Below are 24,216 nucleotides of genomic sequence, written 5' to 3' on the forward strand. Positions count from 1 at the left end.
CATATAGACACGGAACACTTACACATAGAAAGAGGAACAAAAATAATAACACACACTCACTCAGAGAGAGAGAGAGAGAACACAGGAACAAGATTAACACACACACACACACACACAGAGAGAGGGTTAGAGAAACACATACACACGTCCCTACATACAATCAACCAGAGAGAGAGAAGTCACTCTTGCACACGTTGACACTAATTGAGGGAGACTGGATGCAAGTGAAGGCAAATGTTTGATCCATAAATAGTGGTACAAACATTGGAGTCAGTGAATAGGCAGAGTCTAGTACATAAAACACACATAAAACACAGGCTCCAGGGGGGACAGACAAGATCCAAAGTCAAGGCACAAACTAAGGTCAATAGCTAACACGAGGGAAGAGCAGGTCATGTGTGACTCTCAGAGAGATGATCTTACCACAGTGTCTCCAGTTTACAGTCAGGACTCTCCAGGCCAGCAGAGAGCTTCTCCACTCCTGAATCATACAGATCATTCCAACCCAGGTCCAGGAATTTCAGACTGGAGGAGTTTGATCTGAGAACTGAGGCCAGAACTCCACAACTTTTCTCAGTCAGTTTACAGTCAAACAGCCTGGAAACAAAATGAATTTTAAACTCATATCTTTTCAGTTATAGACATAGATAAACACACACACTAACAATTAACAGAAATAAAGTGATTTCTGTTGTTAATAAATTCTTCACACACAAGAGAGAGAGAAAGAAAAGCAGATACACACAGACAAACTCAGACATCTGTAAAAACTTCACCAAAGGAAGAAAAAGAAACATTTACAGAAAGCCTTAAATACAGGGGAAAGTCTGTCACATTCTTGTTAAATAGTGGAAAATTGATTATGTCTTTGGGCAAAAAGGCCAGTTCTCCCTCCCGTTAAAATGAAGAACAGATACAAAAGCATTGACTGCCACACACCCATGTGTGTGAGAAAACCTGGGAAATCACAGGACTTCTGTGTTTTTTGGATTGCAAAATGTATATTTTGAGATGATTGATGGAAAATCTTGTATGGGGGTTTAGTTAATATTTTGCATGAAGAAAATTTGAAAGGGAGAGCAGACACTCCTATAGGGGCTAGATTTAGTCGAGGACCAGAAATAAAACCAATGCTGTTTTACATTCTGTTAGAGAATGTGCTGTAGTGAAGAGCAGGTCATGTGTGACTCTCAGAGAGATGATCTTACCTCAGTTTCTCCAGTTTACAGCGAGAATCCTTCAGTCCAACAGAGAGATTCTCCACTCCTGAATCAGACAGATTATTATAACTCAGGTCCAATTCTCTAAGACTGGAGTTTGAGCTCAGAACTGAGGCCAGAACTTCACAACTTTTCTCTTCCAGTTTACACCTTCTCAGCCTGTAAACACAATGATACATCTGAATATTGAAATCTGATCTCTTCAGTAACAGACAGACAGACAGACACACACTCAAAGAAATATGAACACACACACTAACAATCAGCAACAGAAACAGATCAAATTGAATATGACTTAAAATGTTAACAAATTCCTCATACATTGTTCAAAGACACACAGACACTGGCACAAACACAGTCAGAATCACACTTACACAAAGAGGAGCAAAACCATAATCTTACCCAGAGAGAAAGACATACAAATACAGAAACTCACATACCACAGAGAGAACACCAGAAAAAAATTCACACACACACACACACACACACATACATACTCACACACACACACAAACTCTTATGGATAGAGACAGAGAGAGAAAAACAAATGCACACACCCTTACTCTGAAAGAGAACAGTAACCAACAATACACTCATCCAGAGAGAGAGAGAGGGCGAGAGACACAGAGAGAGAGAGGGAGAGAGAGAGAGACACAGAGGGAGAGAGAGACACAGAGAGAGAGAGAGGGAGAGAGACACAGAGAGAGAGAGAGAGAGACACAGAGAGAGAGAGAGGGGGAGAGACACAGAGAGAGAGAGAGAGAGAGAGAGAGACACAGAGAGAGAGACACAGAGAGAGAGAGGGAGAGAGACACAGAGACAGAGAAACTTTGAATTATTGTATCCCACCCTTTTTCCATTCTTTCCTCCAAACAAAAGACAGAAATATCATAGGCAGACACTCTAAAATCACTCCCACTGTTTGGTAAAGTAAAATCATTAATGTCAGATCTGATTTTATGCAGCAGAGAAAAACAGTCAGTGAGTTAATGATTCCATACAGTGAGTAGTCCTGTCCTATGTGTCTATGGATCTTTAAAGGAAACACTCAGACCACCATTAATCCTCACCACACTCAATGTCCTCACACAAAACCCGGATCATGGACATCAGACATGGGCTGAAGCCAAGCTCACTTACAGCACACTAAAGATAACAGTGTCCAACACAGTAAAAAGCCTTTTCCTGGTCTACAGAAATCAGACCAGTCTTTATGTCCAACAGTGCAGAGACGTCCTAAATAAACTGAATGAGTATAATCACAGATGGACCTGTCAGTCACACAGTGTGTGTGGTCCTGATGTATCACCTGTCCCATTGTCACCCTAACTCTACAGGCCAAAGCCTCAGACAGGATCTCATTATCAGAACAAAGCAGGGAAACAGGCCCCAGTCTCTACTGTCCTGCAGGTCTCCTCTCTTCTGCAGCAGGATAATGACTGTTCTTCTGAAACTCAGTGACAGAGAACCTCCAGTTAAAAAGTCTCAGGGTACAGCTAGAACATCTCCCCCTGTGACAGGACAAAAGGACTTATACAGTTCTACAAGGAGACCATCAGTACCAGGGCTCCTCCTGTTCTCCATGCTGATCCAGGGAAAGCTCCCCCCTCATGTCTTCCACTGGACTCTTTGTCCACCCCTGACAGACCATCAAAGAAAAGTCCAGCTACTGTTTCACCTTCATTGTATTTACTCCTGTACAGGAGAAAATAAAACTGCACTGTGTGTTGTGAGATATCAGAGAACTCGTTAGGTTCCTGTCCTGTCCTGCAGTGAACAGAGTGTGCGTAACGGCTCTGGTCTTTCCTTTTCTCCACACGAGTAAAATATTTCAGTGGGACATTCTTCTGCACCGCAGTATGAGCACATGAACACAACAGCGCCCCCTGTGTTTCAACTTGGAAAAGCAGTGGCAGGATGTCCTTTTATGGCCTGAGAGTCTCAATAGGCGCTTTCGCACCGAATAGTTCTACGGTCTAATTCGATAGGAACTACCCCCTGTGGAGCTTCCCCTAGAGCTACATTCGTTCTAGGGCCTTTTTTCTGTTTGCTTTCGCACCGCCAGTAGGAACGCTGAAGTGACGTAAGCCGGCCGACGGTATAGCAGCTAAGAGCTGTTGTTTACGACTAACCAGGATAGCTGCACATTTTTAAGTACAAATTTAATGACTTTTAAGACCTTTAAAATACCTCCAAAAGGAAAAAAAGAACCATTACTGCGGCGAAAGAAATCGACAAACTAGACTACAGTATACACAATGAGTTTTATTGAATTTGAATGACAGAAATATTGATTGCACATTAGATAACCTATAACTGCCTCCTCATTAACGAAAATAAAACTGTATGGCGATAGACCCAGTCCAATGGAAAAAATAATTATCCCAATGCGTTTATGCATTTACCACCGCAGTAGCAGTGAATGACTTGATGGGCATAGTACTTTTCGGGTGCTAGCATAGCGCTTGTGCCTGACCCTTGCTCGCGGCATCGTGTTTTTTTTTGTTTTTTTTTTTTTTTCCTTTTTCCCCGCCGCAGCCCTAAAATCGTAAGCTGGATAAACACATTCTTATTTTAGGTTAAAATGCAGATCACAGCCACACAAGCGGCCACACAAGCACCTACTGAAGCGGAGTGTACGCTACCTCTTCATTGTACAAATATACATTGGACGTTGCAAAATGGTCATTGTTGGGGGATATTAAATACCAGTAAAATTAAACATAAAAACTATGTGCCCCCTCTTACAATTCCAGACATTTTGAGACATGAATATCAAAAGCTAAATGAAATACGTTCTAAGACTTTATATTTTGCACGGATCTTTAAAAATGGCGGTTGCAATCACCGTATACCTGCGTCTGGACCAATGGCTGTACACCCACGTCACAAGGTTCCTATTGCGCTGCGAAAGTACCTACCCTGAAGTAGGAGCTAAAAAAGCCCCTCAAAACAGCGTTCTTAGAACTATGATCGTTCTAAGTTCCTGCGGTGCGAACACGCGAAAAAAGGGGTACTTTCTCCAACAGTTCTAAGAACTATGGAAAAGTTCCTCCGGTGCGAAAGCGCCTAATGTGTCGTTGAGTTCCTGTGAACTCTATTAACTGCTGTAGTCACACTACACATGTCACTCTCTATACCACTCACTGATCTGGAAATGTCTCTGGTAACACTGAGTGTGTACTGCTGACGTAATCATATAGTCTGTGCTTTCCCATAATCCCCTAGTGCTGCAAAGAGTTCAAGAAAAGATATCTCTCTCTGTGTATTCTTGAAATATCAGAACTTTTTTCCCTCAGTGTGGCTCTAATACTCCGTCATACAAATCCGCTGTGAGAACATTTTGGATTCAGAGTTCAATACAACAACCAGAAACAAAGAAATTACAGTCTGCAAGCAACCATATCGTTACTGTGGCCCCAAAACCGTGATACATACCATACCGTGGGCCCACTGTACCGTTGCATCCCTAAAAAACACACACTAATCCAAATGTAGAGAGTTGTTTGGTTGTTCAGTTCTTCAGTTGCAGTACTGTTACAGTGGACCTGAGTACAGGTGAGTGACCAGTCACTATAGGATAAACACACACCTCCACTACATCACTGTACACTCACTATAGGATAAACACACACCTCCACTACATCACTGTACACTCACTATAGGATAAACACACACCTCCACTACATCACTGTACACTCACTATAGGATAAACACACACCTCCACTACATGACTAATGAACATCTACATACACATTCCTACTCTTTGAGTACATGATAAATCATTTCCTAGTTACTGAGTATGGTGATCCAGGAACTTAGTTATCTAGGAGAATTGAATTTGAAGGGTATTACTGCACTTGCTACATTAATGCTGTTATTGATTATATGTTGAGGATAGTGAGGAGTTATTTTGAATAATTTCCAAGTACAGTGTTCACAGCAGGTATTTAGGCTATAGTTTGAGTTTTTTCAGAAAGACTGCAACTTAACTGGGTTCAGATTCTCAAATAATGTCATGGATATAGCTAAGTGATATTAGCATTCCATCCATGGAGCAGGGCTGAGCAATGAATGTTGTAACAAAAGCTTGCTTTTCACTGCAAGTGCTTCAATTTCATTTGATAGAATAAAAATGAGATGAGAAGTGTCTGTTACAGTGAGACAAGCAGGCTATACACACATACAGCATGCAATGACCAGAAAGTCACCAGAAAGTTTATTACACTGCAAAACAAACTGCAATCACAGTATCCTGTGCAGTAATCACAGTACAATACTGTGACTACATAGTGAGGTTACTACAAAATTGCATCTTTACAAGTCAAACTGATAAAATTCTCCTAAACTCACTGTTAGAGAATGTGCTGTAGTGAAGAGCTGGTAATGTGTGACTCTCAGACAAGTGATCTTACCTCAGTTTCTCCACTATACAGCGAGGATTTTTCAATTCAGCACAGAGCTCCACACCAAGATTCTTCAGTTTTATGCCACTCATGTCTGCTTCTTTATGAGCTGACAGTACTTCTTGAACAAACGCCACTATAAAGACAGTGATAAGATTATTAAACTTTCATACATTTCATAGTTGCACATGCTCACTCTCTCACACACACACACACAACCTTTTCTCAGTGTTCCTCTTTCAGGTTTTCCTTTGGATCACACATACAGTTTAGTTCCCTTTCTTCCTTCCTTCTAGTTCTATTAATTGTGTGTCTGTAAATCTGACACATATTAGGAATATCATACTGTCTGGTTCACTGCTTAGACACTGGGCCACAGACAGTGGTCTGGTGTTACAGGGGGAAGAGATGAACACATTTTAGACAGGCCTGAAATCACTGCCACAAAGCCTTATGGCCCTGTGATCTTTGGTTTTTGTTTGGCCGCTGTAATGACATAGGGGCTGTTATGATTGGTCAGTGGGATGCTGTTGGCAGTAATTAAAGATGTCATATGTATGGCCAGTAAAAAGACTGACCTATGTCTTTAAACAGCTCTAATGGTCTGTTATAGGACAGATATGACAGTGACTGAGAACACACCAAACCACTCACTCCCCCCCCTCATTATCTAAGCCTCTTATCCTAATTACGGTTGGGGGGGGGGGCGGCTGGAGCCTGTCCCAGCATTCATTAGGAGAAAGGCGGGGAAACACCCTGGGCAGGTGGTCAGTCCATCCCGGTGCACCAGACCAAAGCTTATGAGAGCACAGTGTGAAGGAGGTAAAGCCATGCTGAAGGCTGGTCCATAAGAAGACACAGGAGGTTAATACTTGCACTAGGAGCATCATTAGCAGGGTGTCAGGACATGGCATCTGTGTGTTTGATGTGTCAGCCATAAACATGGAGCTCAACTGATCAGCAAGCCCAGTGGCCTGTGGGGTCACTGTTAAAGGACGCCCACTTCAAACCAACCAAAGGTTTATGTCATAATGATGATTCTGTTGTCATGGCGAAAGGGTGACACGGTGAGGAAAAAAATGTCTCACTGACCAAACATTTACAATCAGTGGATCATTTCCTCTCAGCTGAGGGGAGAATTTGACTGGTATAAGAATTGAAACGCTGACTGGGATTGTGATTGGGCACCAGTACATCTCCAGTAGCATGCTGGGAAGCATCAGTGTAGAGTGAAAATGAGGAATGCCATCACACAGATGCTTCTCAGAGTCTTATAGGCTGTGTGACAGTCCTCTGTCTAAATAAGGACATTTTCCTGTGGCCATTGCAGGGAAGTGACTCAGAAGATGGACAAAGTGACTTTAATGAAAACAGTTGTGGACTGGTTTGATATCTTCACAGTCACATGACGAATAGTTAGAGGATAATGGGACTGAAGATCTGAATAGTTGCTAGTCTAAGACATCACTGACTCTAACAGTCTAACACATCACTGACTCTAACAGTCTAACATATCACTGACTCTAACAATCTAAGATATCACTGACTCTGACAGTCTAAGATTGTCTTGACTGTGGGGAGTGTCATTCCTTTTTGTTTTGTCCTTGTCACATGTTCAGTTTACCTGTTCTTCATTACTGATGTATTTGTATCACCTGTGTCTTGTCTATCTATTTAACATGTTGGCTCTTTAAACCTGTGGGCTGGTTTGATATCTTCACAGTCACATGACAAGGAGTTAGAAGTGAAGACAATGGGACTGAAGATCTGAGCACTTGGTCACTGTCACTGATATCACTGACTCTAACAGTCTACAACATCACTGACTCTCACAGTCGTAACATATCACTGACTCTAACAGTCGTAACATATCACTGACTCTTGGGAATGCATCAGAATCTTTCAATAGCATAATTTGACTTCGGCAGTGAGGAGAGGCATGGTGCAGAATGGCGTGTCTTGGGTGGATAGGGCGTCAGAATAAAGGTGAAGTTTAGCTGACTGTATGATAAGCAATGACACAGTTTGACAGCAACCAATCCAAATTTGGAAGTGCTCCACCCTAGAGAATTCTAGAGAGAACAACCGTGCAAACTTTTGTTCCCACCCAACATTAGTTCCCAAGCACAACACAGGAGAGGTTGATCATTACTGTGGCGGGTTGAAATTTGACCTACCATGATTAGCATCTTAGCACTAAGCGTCAACACAAAATGGCTTTTCACACCACACAAACGGCTTTAATTAGTTTCTCATTAGTTTATTTTGTTACCAAACACGTAACTGTAATTGTTCATTTCTTTACTTCACCAATCGATTCCTCACCGTAGCATTTAAAAGATTTCATGAGGTTAACTTATACCCTACTTGCGGTCAGTCAACACAAAGATACCAGTCGACACATTTGTTTGCCTTGCGGCTTCTTTAAAAAAAGTTTGCAAGGCCAATCAATCTGAACGAACTTGGAACTGCCTATTTCATCTATGTTGGGTGTCCACAGCGTTCAACAGCGTTGTTGGCAGGGCGGCTAGAGTGAATTTTGACGCTCTCGCTGCTCCCAGTGTGAACGTACAGTTACTCACAACTTGTGTTCACCCGTTGCTTAGTCTTTGAGCTGTTTTCCCTGTGATCGTGTGTTCTTGAGTTCTTTTACTTATTTATATTGTCTTCCATATGAGATTTTTCATCTTATTTATATATTGTCTTTCTTCACACTCGTCTGGTAACGGAGGATTAGCAAAATAAGAATTTCATTGTACAGTGTAACTGCCTGTTTTGCTGAGCACATGACAATAAAACTCCTGAATCTGGTTCATGTAAGATAACTGAGTTCTTGTTTTTTTTGTTGGACTGTGTAATTTTCTGCTTTTTGAAGAAATGTTTTTGTTTGCCTTTTTGGATTGTGCCTGTTTTTACTTTTTGGACTTGTTTTGCTTGTTTTTTTGAAAAAGCCAATTTTGCCAAAGTTTTTACCTGTTTGATCTGATTTCTATTTTTCTTTTTGGATTAAGCTCCTTTCTTTTTCTGGACTTGTTAGATTTTTGAGATCAAACCTACGCTCCAGTGTCTGGCTCTGTAACTGGGTTCACCCTAATCCTGGGTGGAGCGTTCACTGGTTGTTCATCTTCTGCCCTGGCAACCCGGGTTCAAAGCCCACCTGGTCCAGCCTTGTGACAAAGATACCACTGACTCTAACAGTCTAAAATATCATTAACTCTTACAGTTCAACATATCACTGACTCTTGAGAGTGCATCAGAATGTTTTAGTATAGAAACTGTAGACACTCTCTTCACAAAATAATCATGAGAATGTTATTTTTTAAATGTTCACAAAAGGTTTCGCTGGCAGGAAACTAGAGCTTTAAGTTAAACAAATACATACAGATTCCTTCTCCCTTTTTCTGTTTCTTTTTTTCCTGTTTTCTTTTGTTTGCTTCGGTCCTCTTTTTGTTTTTCAGTTAAATATAATTTCTTTCAAAAATATTTGAAACACAAGAACATTTTAGAAAAAGGAGAATTCATAAATAAGGAACTGGAAGCTCAGATTTACCTATTTCCTTTGCTCTTTTTCTGTCTGAAAAAAAGAAAAGAGAAAAAGAAGTCATTCAAGTTTCTGTTCATATTAGTTTGTTTATATTTAACGCTTATATTTACAATTCAAAACACTCTTAGTCCTGGACAGGAAAAGATCTGTGAAAAACATTAAAGAAATGAAACGGATTTCATATACTTTTCATTTGTATACATAAAAATAGTCGACCTGTCAGTGTCATAATATTTTCATTTTTGGTGGTGTAGTAGGAGAGCAAACACGAACACATTCAGGAACAATGTAGTTCCCATTTCTGAAAGTTCTGGAACTATTTATTTTGATGGAAAGTAAAGAAGTGGCTCAGACAGACTCACACTGTCTGTGTCACATGTTTCTAATCTACATAATCCTCCACATAATCCTCCAGAGCCATAAGTTAATAAGGCATACAGACTCTTTGTCCCCTTTATTTCTGGGGAGGTTTTTTGTTTGTTTCTTTGTTTTTGTTTTTTAGCTACATATAATTTCTTCCAAAATATTCTAGACAGATATAAAGATGTAAAAAAAAAAAAAAAACAATTCACAAATAAGGAACAGAGATTCAGATTTACCTTGCTCTTGTCTTTCTCTGGCTGAAAATAGAAAAGAGAAAAGTAGTCATTCTGATTTCTATTCATGTTAGTTTGTTAACATTTCATGCTTATATTTACATTTCAGAACACTGTCAGTCCTGTACAGGAGATGGTCTATGACAAACGCATTCAGGGACAATATAGTTCCCAGTTCTGGAAGTTCTGGAAATATTTAGTTCCTAAAATATTAGTATCTCAGTGGAAAAGTATCTTGTAGTATTATCTAAAAATACCACATCAGGCTGTTCCATTATATTTTCGTAAGTATTAACGGAAAATGTTGGACATGAGCCAGGCCGCAAGAAACCACTTCCATTGGCTCCTTAAACCTGTGGGCTGGTCTGATATCTTCACAGTCACATGACGAGTAGTTAGAGGTGAAGACAATGGGACTGAAGATCTGAGCACTTGCTGGCCAATCTAAGACATCACTGACTCTAACAGTCTAAGTGATACGTCCAAGGGCATTTACCTATATTTATTAATGATAACCTATTTAAGTGCACTGTTGATTTATTTGCTTTATTGTCCTGTGTGTTGTTGTGTGTAATTTGTTCTACTGTCCTGTCCCGAGTGAGTGTGTGATAGTACGTGTGAGTGTGAATGGTGCGATGCCGTGTTGTGAGTCTCATTGATCCTCCTCACCACTGTGACAGGAGGATCACTCAGAGTTACTCAGTTACTCAGACAGGACACTGTGATCCACTGTGACAGGAGGATCACTCAGAGTTACTCAGTTACTCAGACAGGACACTGTGATCCACTCTGACAGGAGGATCACTCAGAGCTCTTAGTTTAGCTGAAAGGCACGACACAGCACTCTGTACTTCTGTTTTATTTTGACGGAAAGTAAAGAAGTGGCTCAGACAGACTTACACTTTCTGTGTCACATATTTCTAATCTACATAATCCTTGCAGCTCAGGAACTACATAGCTCCTGTTTTGGATAATTCTGGAACTGGGTGGAAAGTACCTTTCAGTGTTAACTAAAAACACTGGACATATCAGCTCTATAAGATTTTCATTAGTATTCACTAAAATACTGGACCTGTCCGTTTGACAGTTACCTATTTTCCATGTTTGCCATTTCCAAAGTAAGACGATCAGCAAGATGATGAAGACCACTAAGGGAATGCTGACCATCAGAGCCCTGATGACAGGATTCCTGCAAACTTTACCCCAAACAGCCATTATTCACATTACACATATACATAATCACACTTTACCCCAAACAGCCATTATTCACATTACACATATACATAATCAAACTTTACCCCAAACAGCCATTATTCACATTACACATATACATAATCAAACTTTACCCCAAACAGCCATTATTCACATTACACATATGCATAATCAAACTTTACCCCAAACAGCCATTATTCACATTACACATATACATAATCAGACTTTACCCCAAACAGCCATTATTCACATTACACATATGCATAATCATACACAAATGATTGTTCAAAAACTGGTTATACTGTATCACCATTTTATTTAAATATAAGCATAAACATGACACATGCGAGAGCTGAATCCACGAAATATTTACATAAAACACAGATTCTACATTAAATAATAAACAAAATAATAAACAAGAAATATAGTCACGGTCATCAAGGGTTTCACCGTCAAATGTGTGTTTGATTCAAAATGAGATCTACTTACATGGGATGAAAATCTCTGTCTCCCTCATGCGGTCTCTAATTGTTACTCTACAGCGGAGTCTGTTGGCATCACTGTCCTGTACAATAACACGTTGCTTCACATTGAAACCCTCTGTGTCTTCATCTGTCTGTGTAGCCTCTGCTGGGAGAATCTCTCCTTCACTGTCCAACCACAAAACCAAAGGTTCAGGGTTCCAACCTGTAGATTCACACGACAGACTCCGCCTTCCTGAGTAATCACAGCCTGTCACAGTGATCACAGGCTCGGTTCCAACAGCTATTAATAATCAATAAAGACAATATTAACTCTCAGTTATTACAAATGAGTCTGAAATGACAAATAAGCAGCTGCTTTGGTTAAATTAAACATGAGTCTCACCTTCAACTATGACTTCAACAGTCACATCACCCTGCCAGTTTTTATTATCAATCAAACATTTATATTGTCCTTCATCAGAGACTCTCACTCTGGAGAGTTTTAATGAAGTGTTGCCTTTCTGCAGTTCCTCTTTAAACAGTGCTGTCCTCCCTCTATAGGACTGACTCTGTTTCTCATTTCTGTCTTCATGTTCTGTGTACAGATGCACTAGAGTGTCTGATCCATGGAGTCTACTCCACTCCACTGTCATGTCCACAGCACTGATGTTGGGTTTGAGAGAACAGGGCAGAACCAGGTCTTCACCAGCTACAGCAATAAAAGGACCAGCTGGACCAACAACCTGAAACTGATCTAGAATCAGAAACAGATACATTCACAGTACATATTACCTGACAGTATGAGCTCTGAACAATGATAATAATAAAAAGCAATAAAATAAATAAAATGGTAGAAAATAGACCAGACAATAAAAAGGCAAGGATAAACCACAAAATTCAAGAGACATAAAACAGGAGAAATTGACAAGATAAATAAAACAGTTTAGAGTAAAATAATTAAAAGAATAGATTAAATAGATTAAAAAGATTTTAAAAAATGAGGAATCAATAAAATGAATAAAAACCATTAAAACAAAAACAAAAAAAGAGAAAAACAAAAGAGAAAATTGCTAATAGTACTAAAAAGGTATGTTTTTAGTTGCCGTTTAAAACTGTCCACTGAGCCTGCCTCTCTCATACTTCTTGGTAGGGTGTTCCACAGTTTAGGTGCATAGTGGATAAAAGCAGCTTCCCCAATTTTATTTTTGGGGACTTTTGGAATGTTTAAAAGACCTGCTATAGAGGACCTAAGGGCTCGTGAAGGAACATAAAACGACAGAGAATCAGTAATGTAAGAGGGTGCTAAACCATTAAGAGCTTTGTACACAAGTAGAAGGACTTTAAAATCAATTCTAAAAGATACAGGGAGCCAATGCAGTGCGGCTAAAACAGGAGTAATATGCTCTCTCTTCTTTGTTTTTGTTAAAAGTCTAGCAGCAGAGTTCTGAATTAGCTGAAGATTCTCAGCTGACTTCTTTGGAAGACCTGTCATGTTTTTGGGATGTGTAGTTTCTGTTTTGGCCATGTGGTGTCCTCAGTCTTTGTTTGTGCCTGTTAATTCATCATTGATGTATTGTTTTCACCTGTGTCTTGTTCTGCCTGTCTATTTAAGTTTCTTGTTTTCTTCAGTTCCTTGCTCAGTCTTGAGCTGTTACCCTGCCTTCAATTCTAGATCAAGCCTTCTTGTAAACTCTGTGTATTTTTGTGTTTTCTTGGACTACTTCCTGTTGCCGAACCTGTTTTTGCCTGTTTAGCTGGACTAAGATTCTGCCTGCCGCTTTTCTTGGATTTGACACTGATTTTTCTCTGCTTTATGGTTTTGACCTCTGCCTGGATTTGTTTGCTGATTTTTGCATGACCCCCTAGATACCAATTGGGTCTTCCACTTGGCCCCAGGGTAAGGCTCTGGGCTTTCAAGCCAGAGCTTCGGGTTCGATTCCCAGGTCGATCGTTACAAGACCAATAAAAAGCACATTATAGTAGTCCAGTCTACTTGAAATAAAAGCATGAATGAGCTTCTCAGCATCCTGTTGAGTTAGAAATGGGTGTACAGATGCAGTGTGACATGTACTAAACACCAGAGCTGGACAAAGTACACAACCCCATTAACTGAGTCAAAGTATAGATACTCCTGGTCAAATATTACTCTGATACAAGTTTTTCAGTTAAATTTTTTACTTCAGTTAAAGTACTAGAGTACTGGCTTTTAAAAATTCTTAAGTATTCAAAAGTACATTTTCTTTTTAATGTCAATGTAGTGTATCATTGCCACAATGCATTTACAGAGCTTAATGACTCTGAAACAACCTACTGAATGCACTGACATGCTTGAACCTGTAGAATAAAAAGCTTGTGGAATATGCTACAAAGCCTATTGAAACACAATTAAATCGAATGCCTCCTTTATAAAAGACAGTGTATCGCTTCACTTAAATAGGCCCTAGGTTAACTTAGACTGGCCTTAAAAGAATGAACACGCGATAATGTGGTAGGCTATGTTAATTTTTCTTCCACTACATACCATTGCCTGATATGTGAAACAGCTGGATGACCCTCGTCACCGCTTGATTCCCGCTCTCGCCGACCGGGTCCTGCGTGAATCCACTGTCTTCGCGTGACTTTACTAATAGTACTGTGGTTATCTGACAAGATTAAAACATATGGTTGTGAAAGGACTTTTGTCAGTAACGTTAACTCGACATTTTCGCTCGCTAACTATTAGTATGTGTCAGCAGTGGATTCACACAGAACCCGGTGTTATGTCCCAAATGGTTTCCAAGCCAACTGGTTTCCATACGTGTTCACACACTGTGTTAAGGAGTGTTACACACACAGCTTGTCTTTATATCCTGATGAGGACGACCCATAGATTCCCACTTCACATCAAAGAGACTGTTTTACTATAACACAATGTAGCCAAGTGATCATACCGAGCGCGTTTAGGTAGTGTCTCATCAAAGAAATAAGTGCGGCCCCTTTAACTTAGAGGCGCGAATTGTGATGTGTTTCCTATGCGCCACATCTTTGGAAGAAGAGTTTTTTTGCAACCTGTGTTTCAGAGTCGGATAGCACATATCCTTTGGGAAAAACACATATAGATGTATGGAGATTGCGCTGGTCCAGGAGTTTGGGTATGTCTAATGAGTTTGCTTCTAATAGTGTTTAGCTGTGTTGTTTTAAACCGTTTCAGAAAAATGCGTTGGGTTCTGTTATGTCGTTGTTCATAATGTCGTACTGTTAATCTGTGTAGATCGTTACCGAGTAAGACTGGAAGTGTTCTTCGGCCCGGTCATCTTTAGCAAGTTGTGCACAGTGAGTCTGATAATAAGAAGTGAAGAAAATTAACCATTTACAGTTGAGTTATTAAGGTGAAAATGACTGTGGGATTTGTTTTGTTGTTTTTTTGTTTTTAGCATAAATCCACTACCGTGTTTTATCTGGGTCATAGATAAATAAATAAGTAATTAAATTGATTCTGTTACCTATAAAAATAAAGAAACTGCCTTTCTCCTTCCGACCACTGGGCTTAACCAGTAGACCCAGTAATCAGAATAAAGAACTGTAAACGAATATATGCATGTGGGTGTCCTGCTGTTCTGATAAACACACCATAGCACAACAAGAATATGATCCCACTGATTCTTATCACTTTAATTTGGTGGAAATGCATAAATAAAGTTTATCACCATTGTGTGTTGTGCATCAGTGTGAGTCTGAAACCTCTTACAACAGTAAATGCAGATTTAATCATTCGGATTCAGAGAGAGTTCAGTTCTTTTCAACACATTTATCTTTCAAACACACATTTTCAGACTGTGGTAGGAGTAGCTAGATGATAAGGCCATTTATAACAAAACAGACTAACACAACCCAACATATACAGTGTTTTTATAAGTATTTCAGTGGAGATGTGTCCTACCTGATGTGGATAATGCTGACAAATGAAAAAACAGGAGATTCACCAAAATCACCTTCATTCCTGAATGAGACAGAACTACAAAAGGGAAAAAACATTGGTCAAACCGATTATGAACAGAACTCACTGCTGAAAATGACAGTAGACTAATAAATGTTCAGGGGATCTGTAGAGGTTCTGTGGACTGTCTTCCTTTCCAATAAAGACACTGTTTTATTATAACACAACAGTATAATCCTGTTCACTCTGTTCACTGTAATCTGGTGGAAATGCAGGAATTTGGTTTAGTACCACTATCCACCAGCAGCTGTCCCACTGCCAGGGTTCCTACACATTTTCCTTTTCAAAATTCCATACTTTTCCAGACTCAAATGTCCAGACTTCTCGGTAGATTTTTCAGATCCTATCTGACATCCAAGTAAAAATAGCTGGAGATTTATTTTGTAAATAAATGGTTTTAAAACCCAACTGTTAACATGTATGTTACATTCCGACTATGTATGCTATTGCTTTATGTTAACAAATAATTGCCATAAGATTGTAGCTAGGTACTGTGGTTCATACAAATCAATCAACACCAAACCCAGACAAGTTCAATGCACAGTGTTTTATTCAAGCTGCAATGCTAAAACAGTGCAATGTTATTCAGTTTTTATCATCTAATTTTAAATAACTGTATACCGGGGGGTATGAGACACCAATTTACCCCCAAATGTTCGTAGAGAGGTCCAGGGAGGTGCCATAGCTGAGCTCCATAGCCTGGTACATGAATTATTTTTTAAATAAGAGAGCGATTCATGTTTTAGGTTACCAGGGGATCGGAGGCCAAAATTTAGATTTTTGTATTTACTTCTCCATAGCAGGGGCTATAAGAGACCACTTTACCCCTAAGAGGTGAGAGAGAAGCTCAGGGAGCCCCCCTGAGCTCCAGAGCCCGAAATGTTGATTTAATTTGAATTTTGGGGTCTTTTAGTAATTTGGATTACCAGGGGGCCAGAGAAATTTGTCTAATACCTCTTTTCCTCTGGGACAGTGCCAGTGCTGGGCCAGTTCTGCCTTTTGAGGACAGAACACATCTGCTTTGCTTGCTTTTCATAAATTTATTTTTACAGTAGGCCTCCACACAGCAAAACACCACGTGAATTTCGTCCTACCGCTTTCCACTCTGGGGGCGAACTTTGTGAAAAAAGCAAGCCTGTCACCTAGCTTAAAAGTTCCAGTGTGAGGTTTTGGCAGACCAAGACCCAATCGCAGACCCACAGGGTAGAATTAGGTAAAAAATTCTTTATTCAAAAATCAGGTGGCAATCTCAAAACAGTGTCCAGTCCAAGGTCTTAATCCAAAAATCCAGAGGGCAAACAAATCCAAATCGTTAGGCAAGAGTGGTCAGAAACAGGGTACAAACAAGGTCAAAGCCAGGGATCCACAGGGCAACCAAATCCAAAACACTAGGCAAAAACAGGTCCAGGCAACAAGGTCAAACTTATAACTCACAGAAGCAAAGCACACAGACTGGCAGAAAGAACTAAAGGTCACAATCTGACAAGGAATGGGTACAAACACAGGACTTAAATACACAGAACAGTTGACAGAAAAGACAGGCTATTGGTTGAAACAAACCAGGTAATAATAGGGATCAGGTGGGAGGCGGGGACAGGAGTACACAGGGGGCAAACAGAAGCACATGGCAAAACCAAAACAAACAAAAACACAAGGCATAACAATACACAGAGTGACCAGCAGGGCGGCCAAATTCCCCAATCCTGACATCCAGTCCTTGAATGAAGTTACAGTGGTCTATTTGCCACTATCAGAGCCATTGAGAGAGGTTTTTCTACCACTCTGGCCCTGACTACGTTCATGTAACATGTAAACGACAACCCATGCTAATAGACACACAAATGATTGCAGATATATCTTTTAATCATACATATGTTTTCATCATGCTACATGTAGCCTTTTGCCTCCATCATCTTAGTCAGACATTTTTTGTTACTCCCGCCTCTTTAGAGTATATCACATACCAAACACACCACACACTGAACTGATTGGTTCTCGCATGGTTCTCATTTGCATAGCCACTGACGTCAGTGGTTCCAATGTTTGGACGAGCAGCTTTGTGGAACCGTCTTTTTTTTGGTGGAAACACGTGGAACCAGTTCCTGATTAGGCACCGTAACTGGCACACGTCAGTGGAAAAGGGCTAAAAGTCCTGTATCTGCTGGGCTTTTGGCTGTGCTGGCTGTCTGCTCCAAATGCCATGAGAACACTCTGTATGATCAATTTATTTTTAGAAATTCTGAATTTTATATTGTAGAAAACAGAATGGGGGCAACAGTCTGGAAACACAAATATTTTTTCATATTCCCTTTTCTTTTTTCCATACTTATTCAGACCTGGAAATGACTGAAATCAAATTCCATACTTTTCCATATTTTTCCATACTGTGTAGGAACCCTGCATTACTTTACAAATTCTTGGTTTCAGTGAATTAAAGCTTAGCTATTTGACTCTCATAAACTGCTAAAAGTGATCTCTGATGAAAGTGTGGTTTCTATTTCTCTTTTAATGTTCAGAAGGTTGCTCCAAGAACTGTATCTTGTTAAATTCATTTGATGGTTGTGACGCCTGTTCTAGTAAGTGGTTCCAGTGACTCTAAGTGTGTTCATCTCCTCAGTGCTTTGTGTGTTTAGCCTTGTGCTTTTCTTCCCTAAACAATCCTCTGTTATCTAGGTGTCATGTATGTTATTGTCATTTTAGTATATACCATATGACATATGAAATTTCACTGTTGACCTAAGTAGTAAATTGTTTGATTATTTGTGCTTTAATTCTTCTTGTATACTGTTCTGATATTACCCTGTTGCTAAAGTTTACTGTTTTACTGGTTTAATGTTGCTACCATTTAATTTTTTAATCACGCTATTTGGAGTAAACCAGAAAAATTCAGTTTGTCGCGATTTTCCCTCCAATGCTCTAATTTCCTAGCTTTTGTACGAGTAGGTGGACATATCACAAACAAACACTACATAATAGCAATAATACCGATGAAGATAATTGTATCTATGATTATTTTATAATTATTTTATTATTAAGTATTTTAGTACAATACACTGATTCGATGAGTGCAGTTAACTCTTCGTAGTTCAGAGTAAATCTTTGTTCGCAGTTCATACATTACAATACAAGAAATTGCTCCTGTAATTCAAAATGCACTACACACTCACATACATGCACACACACACACACATAGACACACACACACAGATATATTAGTTTCTTATAAATCCTACCTGATCTGAACACTGTGGTGAAATGAAGTAATAGAAGAATCAGATAAACAGGTTTCTTTTCTGACTGAAATAATCACATATGAAATCCACAACAGAAGAAATATTCCAACCAGTGAAGAGTAGGGCTCTGGTTCAGTGTATACCCTAGTGACTAATGTATATCACAAACTAATCCATTCCGTAAAATGTCAGACAGCAGTTTTAAACTCTCCTCTCAATGCTCTTCTCAAAGGAGAAAGACAAAGAATGGAGTTTCACTTACACTCTCTATGAATGTGGAAAAACCTCTCATACTCATTCATGCTTACCAGACACACACACACACACACACACACACACACAGCCACACACACACACGCACACACATACACTCACACACACACAAAGTCAAGCTCAGACAAGTTCACACAGAAACACAGCAGACAGAAGGACAGAAGTGTTAGTCTCACTAACATTCACTACATGCTTTGTGTGGATCAGTATGTACAGACTAAATCTGTAGTAAATAAAATAAGATAAATACTAAATAAATACTGGACTTCATAGGTCACCATCACTCCATCTTTTGTCTGTCTAACACTGAAGACCTGCATATGTAGGAGGGAAGTGCATTGAATAGATGTGCAGTTTCACTTTGAGTTTATATCTGAGACAAGAGAATCCAAACTAGTTGCTGTCAGACATGTACTGTGCTGAATGGAGCAGGTGAAAATATGAATGGTAAAACTCTTTTCGCTGTATAACTCTTCAAAAGTAATTCATTTATAAAGTCACACTCTTCTTTTCATAATATAAAAGACAAAGACAGAAAATGTTTCAGTAAAGCAGTACATTCTCAGATCATATTTAATATATCAGTACTAACTAAGTCTGACTTTGCTGTAAAAGTTATTTCCTCCTTTTTTTTTTCTCCATGTGAGAACCAGCGTGAGTGTGAGTGACAGCTCTACATTTGCTCTGAGTTACAGGTCAAACCTGTCAGACTCTCCACAGCTCCAATGCTTACACACACACACAAACATGCACACACACACAACAACACACACACGCATACACACACACACACACACACACATGCACACACACACAACAACACACACACGCATACACACACACACACACATGCACACACACACAACAACACACACACGCATACACACAGACACACATATGCAAAGACGAAGTTCAGACAAGTTCACACAGAAACACAGCAGACAGAAGAACAGAAGTGTTAGTCTCACTAACATTCATTACATGCTTTGTGTGGATCAGTATGTACAGACTAAATCTGTAGTAAATAAAATAAGATAAATACTAAATAAATACTGGACTTCACATGTCGTCATTTCTCCATCTTTTGTCTGTCTAACACTGAAGACCTGCATATGTAGGAGGGAAGTGCATTGAATAGAGTGCAGTTTCACTTTGAGTTTATATCTGAGACAAGAGAATCCAAACTAGACACCATCCAAACCAAATACCATCCAAAGCAGATCATATTCACCAACCATCTTAAGTCCTGTCTGATTTCACAACATTTTTCTGTCATAACTTTATCAACAATTAATTTAGAAAATAACAGTCCAACTATTGTTTAACACGTCCCTATTAACTATTTGAAAATGTTGTTTTGTCTTTACTGTTTCTAATGTCAGTGGTGTGCAGATTGTTACGTGCGTCGCGTTTGTGTGTGTGTGTTTGCGTCTTGCTGCGTCCTATGTTTTGTTTTTCTCTCTCTCTCCTCTCGCCTGTCACCTGACGCAGGGATCCAGCGGTGGCGCGAACAGCTGCCACTCCCCACCTGGCCTGGTGTTGCGTCCCACCTCCGTGTTCCCAGCCAGCCAACCAAAGACGGAGCACCCCTCGTCGGATGGCCAACCGGAGATGGGGCGCGGAAATTTAAAGATGCCAGTTGTTAGCTGTGGGTAGATTTCGGTCTCGTTTTGCGTTTGCTTGTGCTCTATTGTGTTATAGTTACTCGCTGTATATCGTGTTTGACTGTTGTTATTGTTGACTACGGATTTGGATTACGGATTGGTTTTGGTTGCTTTCGATTGGCGTGGGGAGAAGAATAGGTAAGAAGGGGATCCCCGCGCTAGGAGTCAACTGTGTATAGGGGTTAGGTTAGAGGCGGGTGCCACTATTGTATGTTTTGTTTTGTAGGCAGTGAGCGTAGTTAGGTTTATTTTGGCTCTGCCACCTTTTTAGTTTCTCGTAGTTACGTGTGTGTTTCCGTAGGCAGTTAGGGTGGTTTCTGTTATATTTCGTTCATTCCTTTGGCACCGTCTATAGTTCTCTCCCCTCTCCGTGTCCATGTGTAAATATTTCTGTATATATATATATTCTTGTAAATATTCTTTTGTCACTTTGTAAATATCTTTAATACATTGCACTTTTTTGTTGTTGTACATTGCTCCCGTGTCCGTGTGTTTTTCCCCTCGCACCGTCCCAATCCGACACTGGTGGTGGGTTTCCTTATGCTACGTCCCTGCTTCATACCCCTAGACCCAACTCACCATCTGGGACGTAACAAGATGCATTTGTGGGAAAATCAGACTACGTTGGTAGTTTTGTTTTGTTTTTTGTTGTTTTTGTTTTTGTTTTCCAGGCTGTTCAGATAATTGGTTATTTTTTGTCTTTATTCTGTCCTGTGTCCCTACATGTCATTTTATACATGTCTCTGTCAGCATGCGTGAGCTTGGGCCAAACTAGATTAGGATGGTTGATTATATTCATTTTAATGAAGATTAAAGTGTAAATCAGTCCTTACTGATTATAGACTCTGAATGTGAAGATTTAAGGATTGTATATGACTATGCATATGAAAGATATGTTGCTTATTAAAAATAACCTGATGTTTACTTTGCTAATGCAAGACATCCAAACAAAATGAGGTCATGAAGATATTTTTCCATTTCCTGTCTCACCTGACACTGATTCAGTGGAATTTACTCTCTGACAACCACTGTGGCCATCGTGTGTTTGTGTGTGCGTGTGTGCGTGTGTGTGTGTGCCTGTCTGTCTGTCTTTCTATCTGTCTGTATGTGCTGGAACATGTCTAAATATTCGAGCATTAAGACTGTTTTATTACTTTTGAAGTTGCTGTCAGACATGTACTGTGCTGAATGGAGCAGGTGAAAATATGAATGGTAAAACTCTTTTCGCTGTATAACTCTTCAAAAGTAATTCATTTATAAAGTCACACTCTTCTTTTCATAATATAAAAGACAAAGACAGAAAATGTTTCAGTAAAGCAGTACATTCTCAGATCATATTTAATATATCAGTACTAACTAAGTCTGACTTTGCTGTAAAAGTTATTTCCTCCTTTTTTTTTTTCTCCCTGTGAGAACCAGCGTGAGTGTGAGTGACAGCTCTACATTTGCTCTGAGTTACAGGTCAAACCTGTCAGACTCTCCACAGCTCCAATGCTTACACACACACACACAAACATGCACACACACACAACAACACACACACGCATACACACAGACACACATATGCACACACACACACAACAACACACACACGCACAACAACACACACACGCATACAAACAGACACACACACACACACACACACACACATGCACACACACACACAACAACACACACACGCATACACACAGACACACATATGCAAAGACGAAGTTCAGACAAGTTCACACAGAAACACAGCAGACAGAAGAACAGAAGTGTTAGTCTCACTAACATTCACTACATGCTTTGTGTGGATCAGTATGTACAGACTAAATCTGTAGTAAATAAAATAAGATAAATACTAAATAAATACTGGACTTCACATGTCGTCATTTCTCCATCTTTTGTCTGTCTAACACTGAAGACCTGCATATGTAGGAGGGAAGTGCATTGAATAGAGTGCAGTTTCACTTTGAGTTTATATCTGAGACAAGAGAATCCAAACTAGACACCATCCAAACCAAATACCATCCAAAGCAGATCATATTCACCAACCATCTTAAGTCCTGTTTCATTTCACAACATTTTGTCATAACTTTACCAACAGTAAATTTAGAACACAACAATCCAACTAATGTCCAAATACAGTCAAACAAATACAGTCCCTGTAGTCATAAAGTCTCTCCAACATATTGATTTAAAAAATAACCTGAATTTAGCTTTGATAAAACAACAAGATGACAAAACATCCCAACAAAACAGAGTCATCAAGATATTCTTCCATTTCATCTCTCACCTGGGACGGATCGAGTGGAATTTACTCTCTAACACCCATCTGAGGTGTGTGTGTGTGTGTGTGTGTGTGTGTGTCTGTCTGCCTGTGTGAATTTACCCTCGAACACCCACTGGTGGCCATCAGCTCAGTTTTGAAGTTAAACTCAGACATGTACTGTGTGTGTCGAATAATAATGATCAGATTCAGTCACACAGAGGGAGAAGACCACTGTTCACTAACAGTCATTACAACTCTGTCCAGTTCACATCTCTGATGAAGGATCTTACACATGTTCAGTCTGTGACCTCACACAATCAAATGGTGCTTCTGGTCTTTGTTTAGAGTTCATTTAAACCATGTCAGTGTTATAAAAACACTTTTCAGTAACTGCACACACTCCATGGTGACACTTACTGTCTTTCTCCTTCACAGTTTTAGAAACACACCCACTGATCACTGGGTCAGTGTGTGACACTTTCTACAGTGACTTCACTGTGCTGCAGGTTAAATAATGGATTTAACCATGAATTATATGTGTAATAAAGACCAGGCCTGAGACTCCACCTACCCAGTTAATCAACACTCAGATATACATGTCTGTTTCTCTCTGACCTTTACATTAATATCTCACACCCCACCTCCTCCCAGAATCCTCTCTGTTCCATTCTCCGTCTCTTCCAGGGCAGGGCGTCTCCAACTGTCATCAGACGGCAAGATCTCAAACCCCACACAGCTGACTTCCTCTCCCTTTCTGTCCTCAGACTTCATCACCATTATCTCTGTCTGATAAATCTCTAATACTCACTGTCCTCAGACCTCATCACCATTATCTCTGTCTGATAAATCTCTAACACTCACTGTCCTCAGACTTCATCACCATTACCTCTGTCTGATAAATCTCTAATACTCACTGTCCTCAGACTTCATCACCATTACCTCTGTCTGATAAATCTCTAATACTCACTGTCCTCAGACTTCATCACCATTATCTCTGTCTGATAAATCTCTAACACTCACTGTCCTCAGACTTCATCACCATTACCTCTGTCTGATAAATCTCTAATACTCACTGTCCTCAGACTTCATCACCATTATCTCTGTCTGATAAATCTCTAATACTCACTGTCCTCAGATGTCATCACCATTACCTGTCTCTGTCTGATAAATCTCTAATACTCACTGTCTTCAGACTTCATCACCATTATCTCTGTCTGATAAATCTCTAATACTCACTGTCCTCAGACTTCATCACCATTATCTCTGTCTGATAAATCTCTAATACTCACTGTCCTCAGATGTCATCACCATTACCTGTCTCTGTCTGATAAATCTCTCTCTCTCACTGTCCTCAGACTTCATCACCATTGCCTG

The 24,216-nt window shown here is 39.8% G+C and overlaps 1 protein-coding gene across 1 annotated transcript; it reads right to left on the reverse strand.

Moving 5' to 3' along the window:
• Positions 1-419: 419 nt before the first annotated feature.
• On the reverse strand, positions 420-23,619 carry LOC115813996 (butyrophilin subfamily 1 member A1-like). The gene is made up of 5 exons (XM_030776704.1): positions 23,484-23,619; positions 11,846-12,196; positions 11,468-11,743; positions 5,636-5,762; positions 420-597 (listed from the first exon to the last, which is right to left on the reverse strand). The coding sequence occupies exons 1-5, from the start codon at positions 23,617-23,619 to the stop codon at positions 420-422; spliced, it is 1,068 nt and encodes a 355-aa protein (XP_030632564.1).
• Between the last annotated feature and the right edge of the window lie 597 nt (positions 23,620-24,216).

This window comes from Chanos chanos, chromosome 6 (genome assembly GCF_902362185.1).
Source record: "Chanos chanos chromosome 6, fChaCha1.1, whole genome shotgun sequence".
Classification (NCBI taxonomy): domain Eukaryota; kingdom Metazoa; phylum Chordata; class Actinopteri; order Gonorynchiformes; family Chanidae; genus Chanos; species Chanos chanos.

Coding starts and splice junctions, on each gene's coding strand:
- LOC115813996 (XM_030776704.1), bottom strand. CDS start 23,619: ATGGTGATGAAGTCTGAGGACAGAAAGGGAGAGGAAGTCAGCTGTGTG. Junction 11,744..11,845: donor TGTTGAAGTCATAGTTGAAG/GTGAGACTCATG, acceptor GATTATTAATAG/CTGTTGGAACCGAGCCTGTG. Junction 5,763..11,467: donor GACAGAGATTTTCATCCCAT/GTAAGTAGATCT, acceptor CTGTCTTTATAG/TGGCGTTTGTTCAAGAAGTA.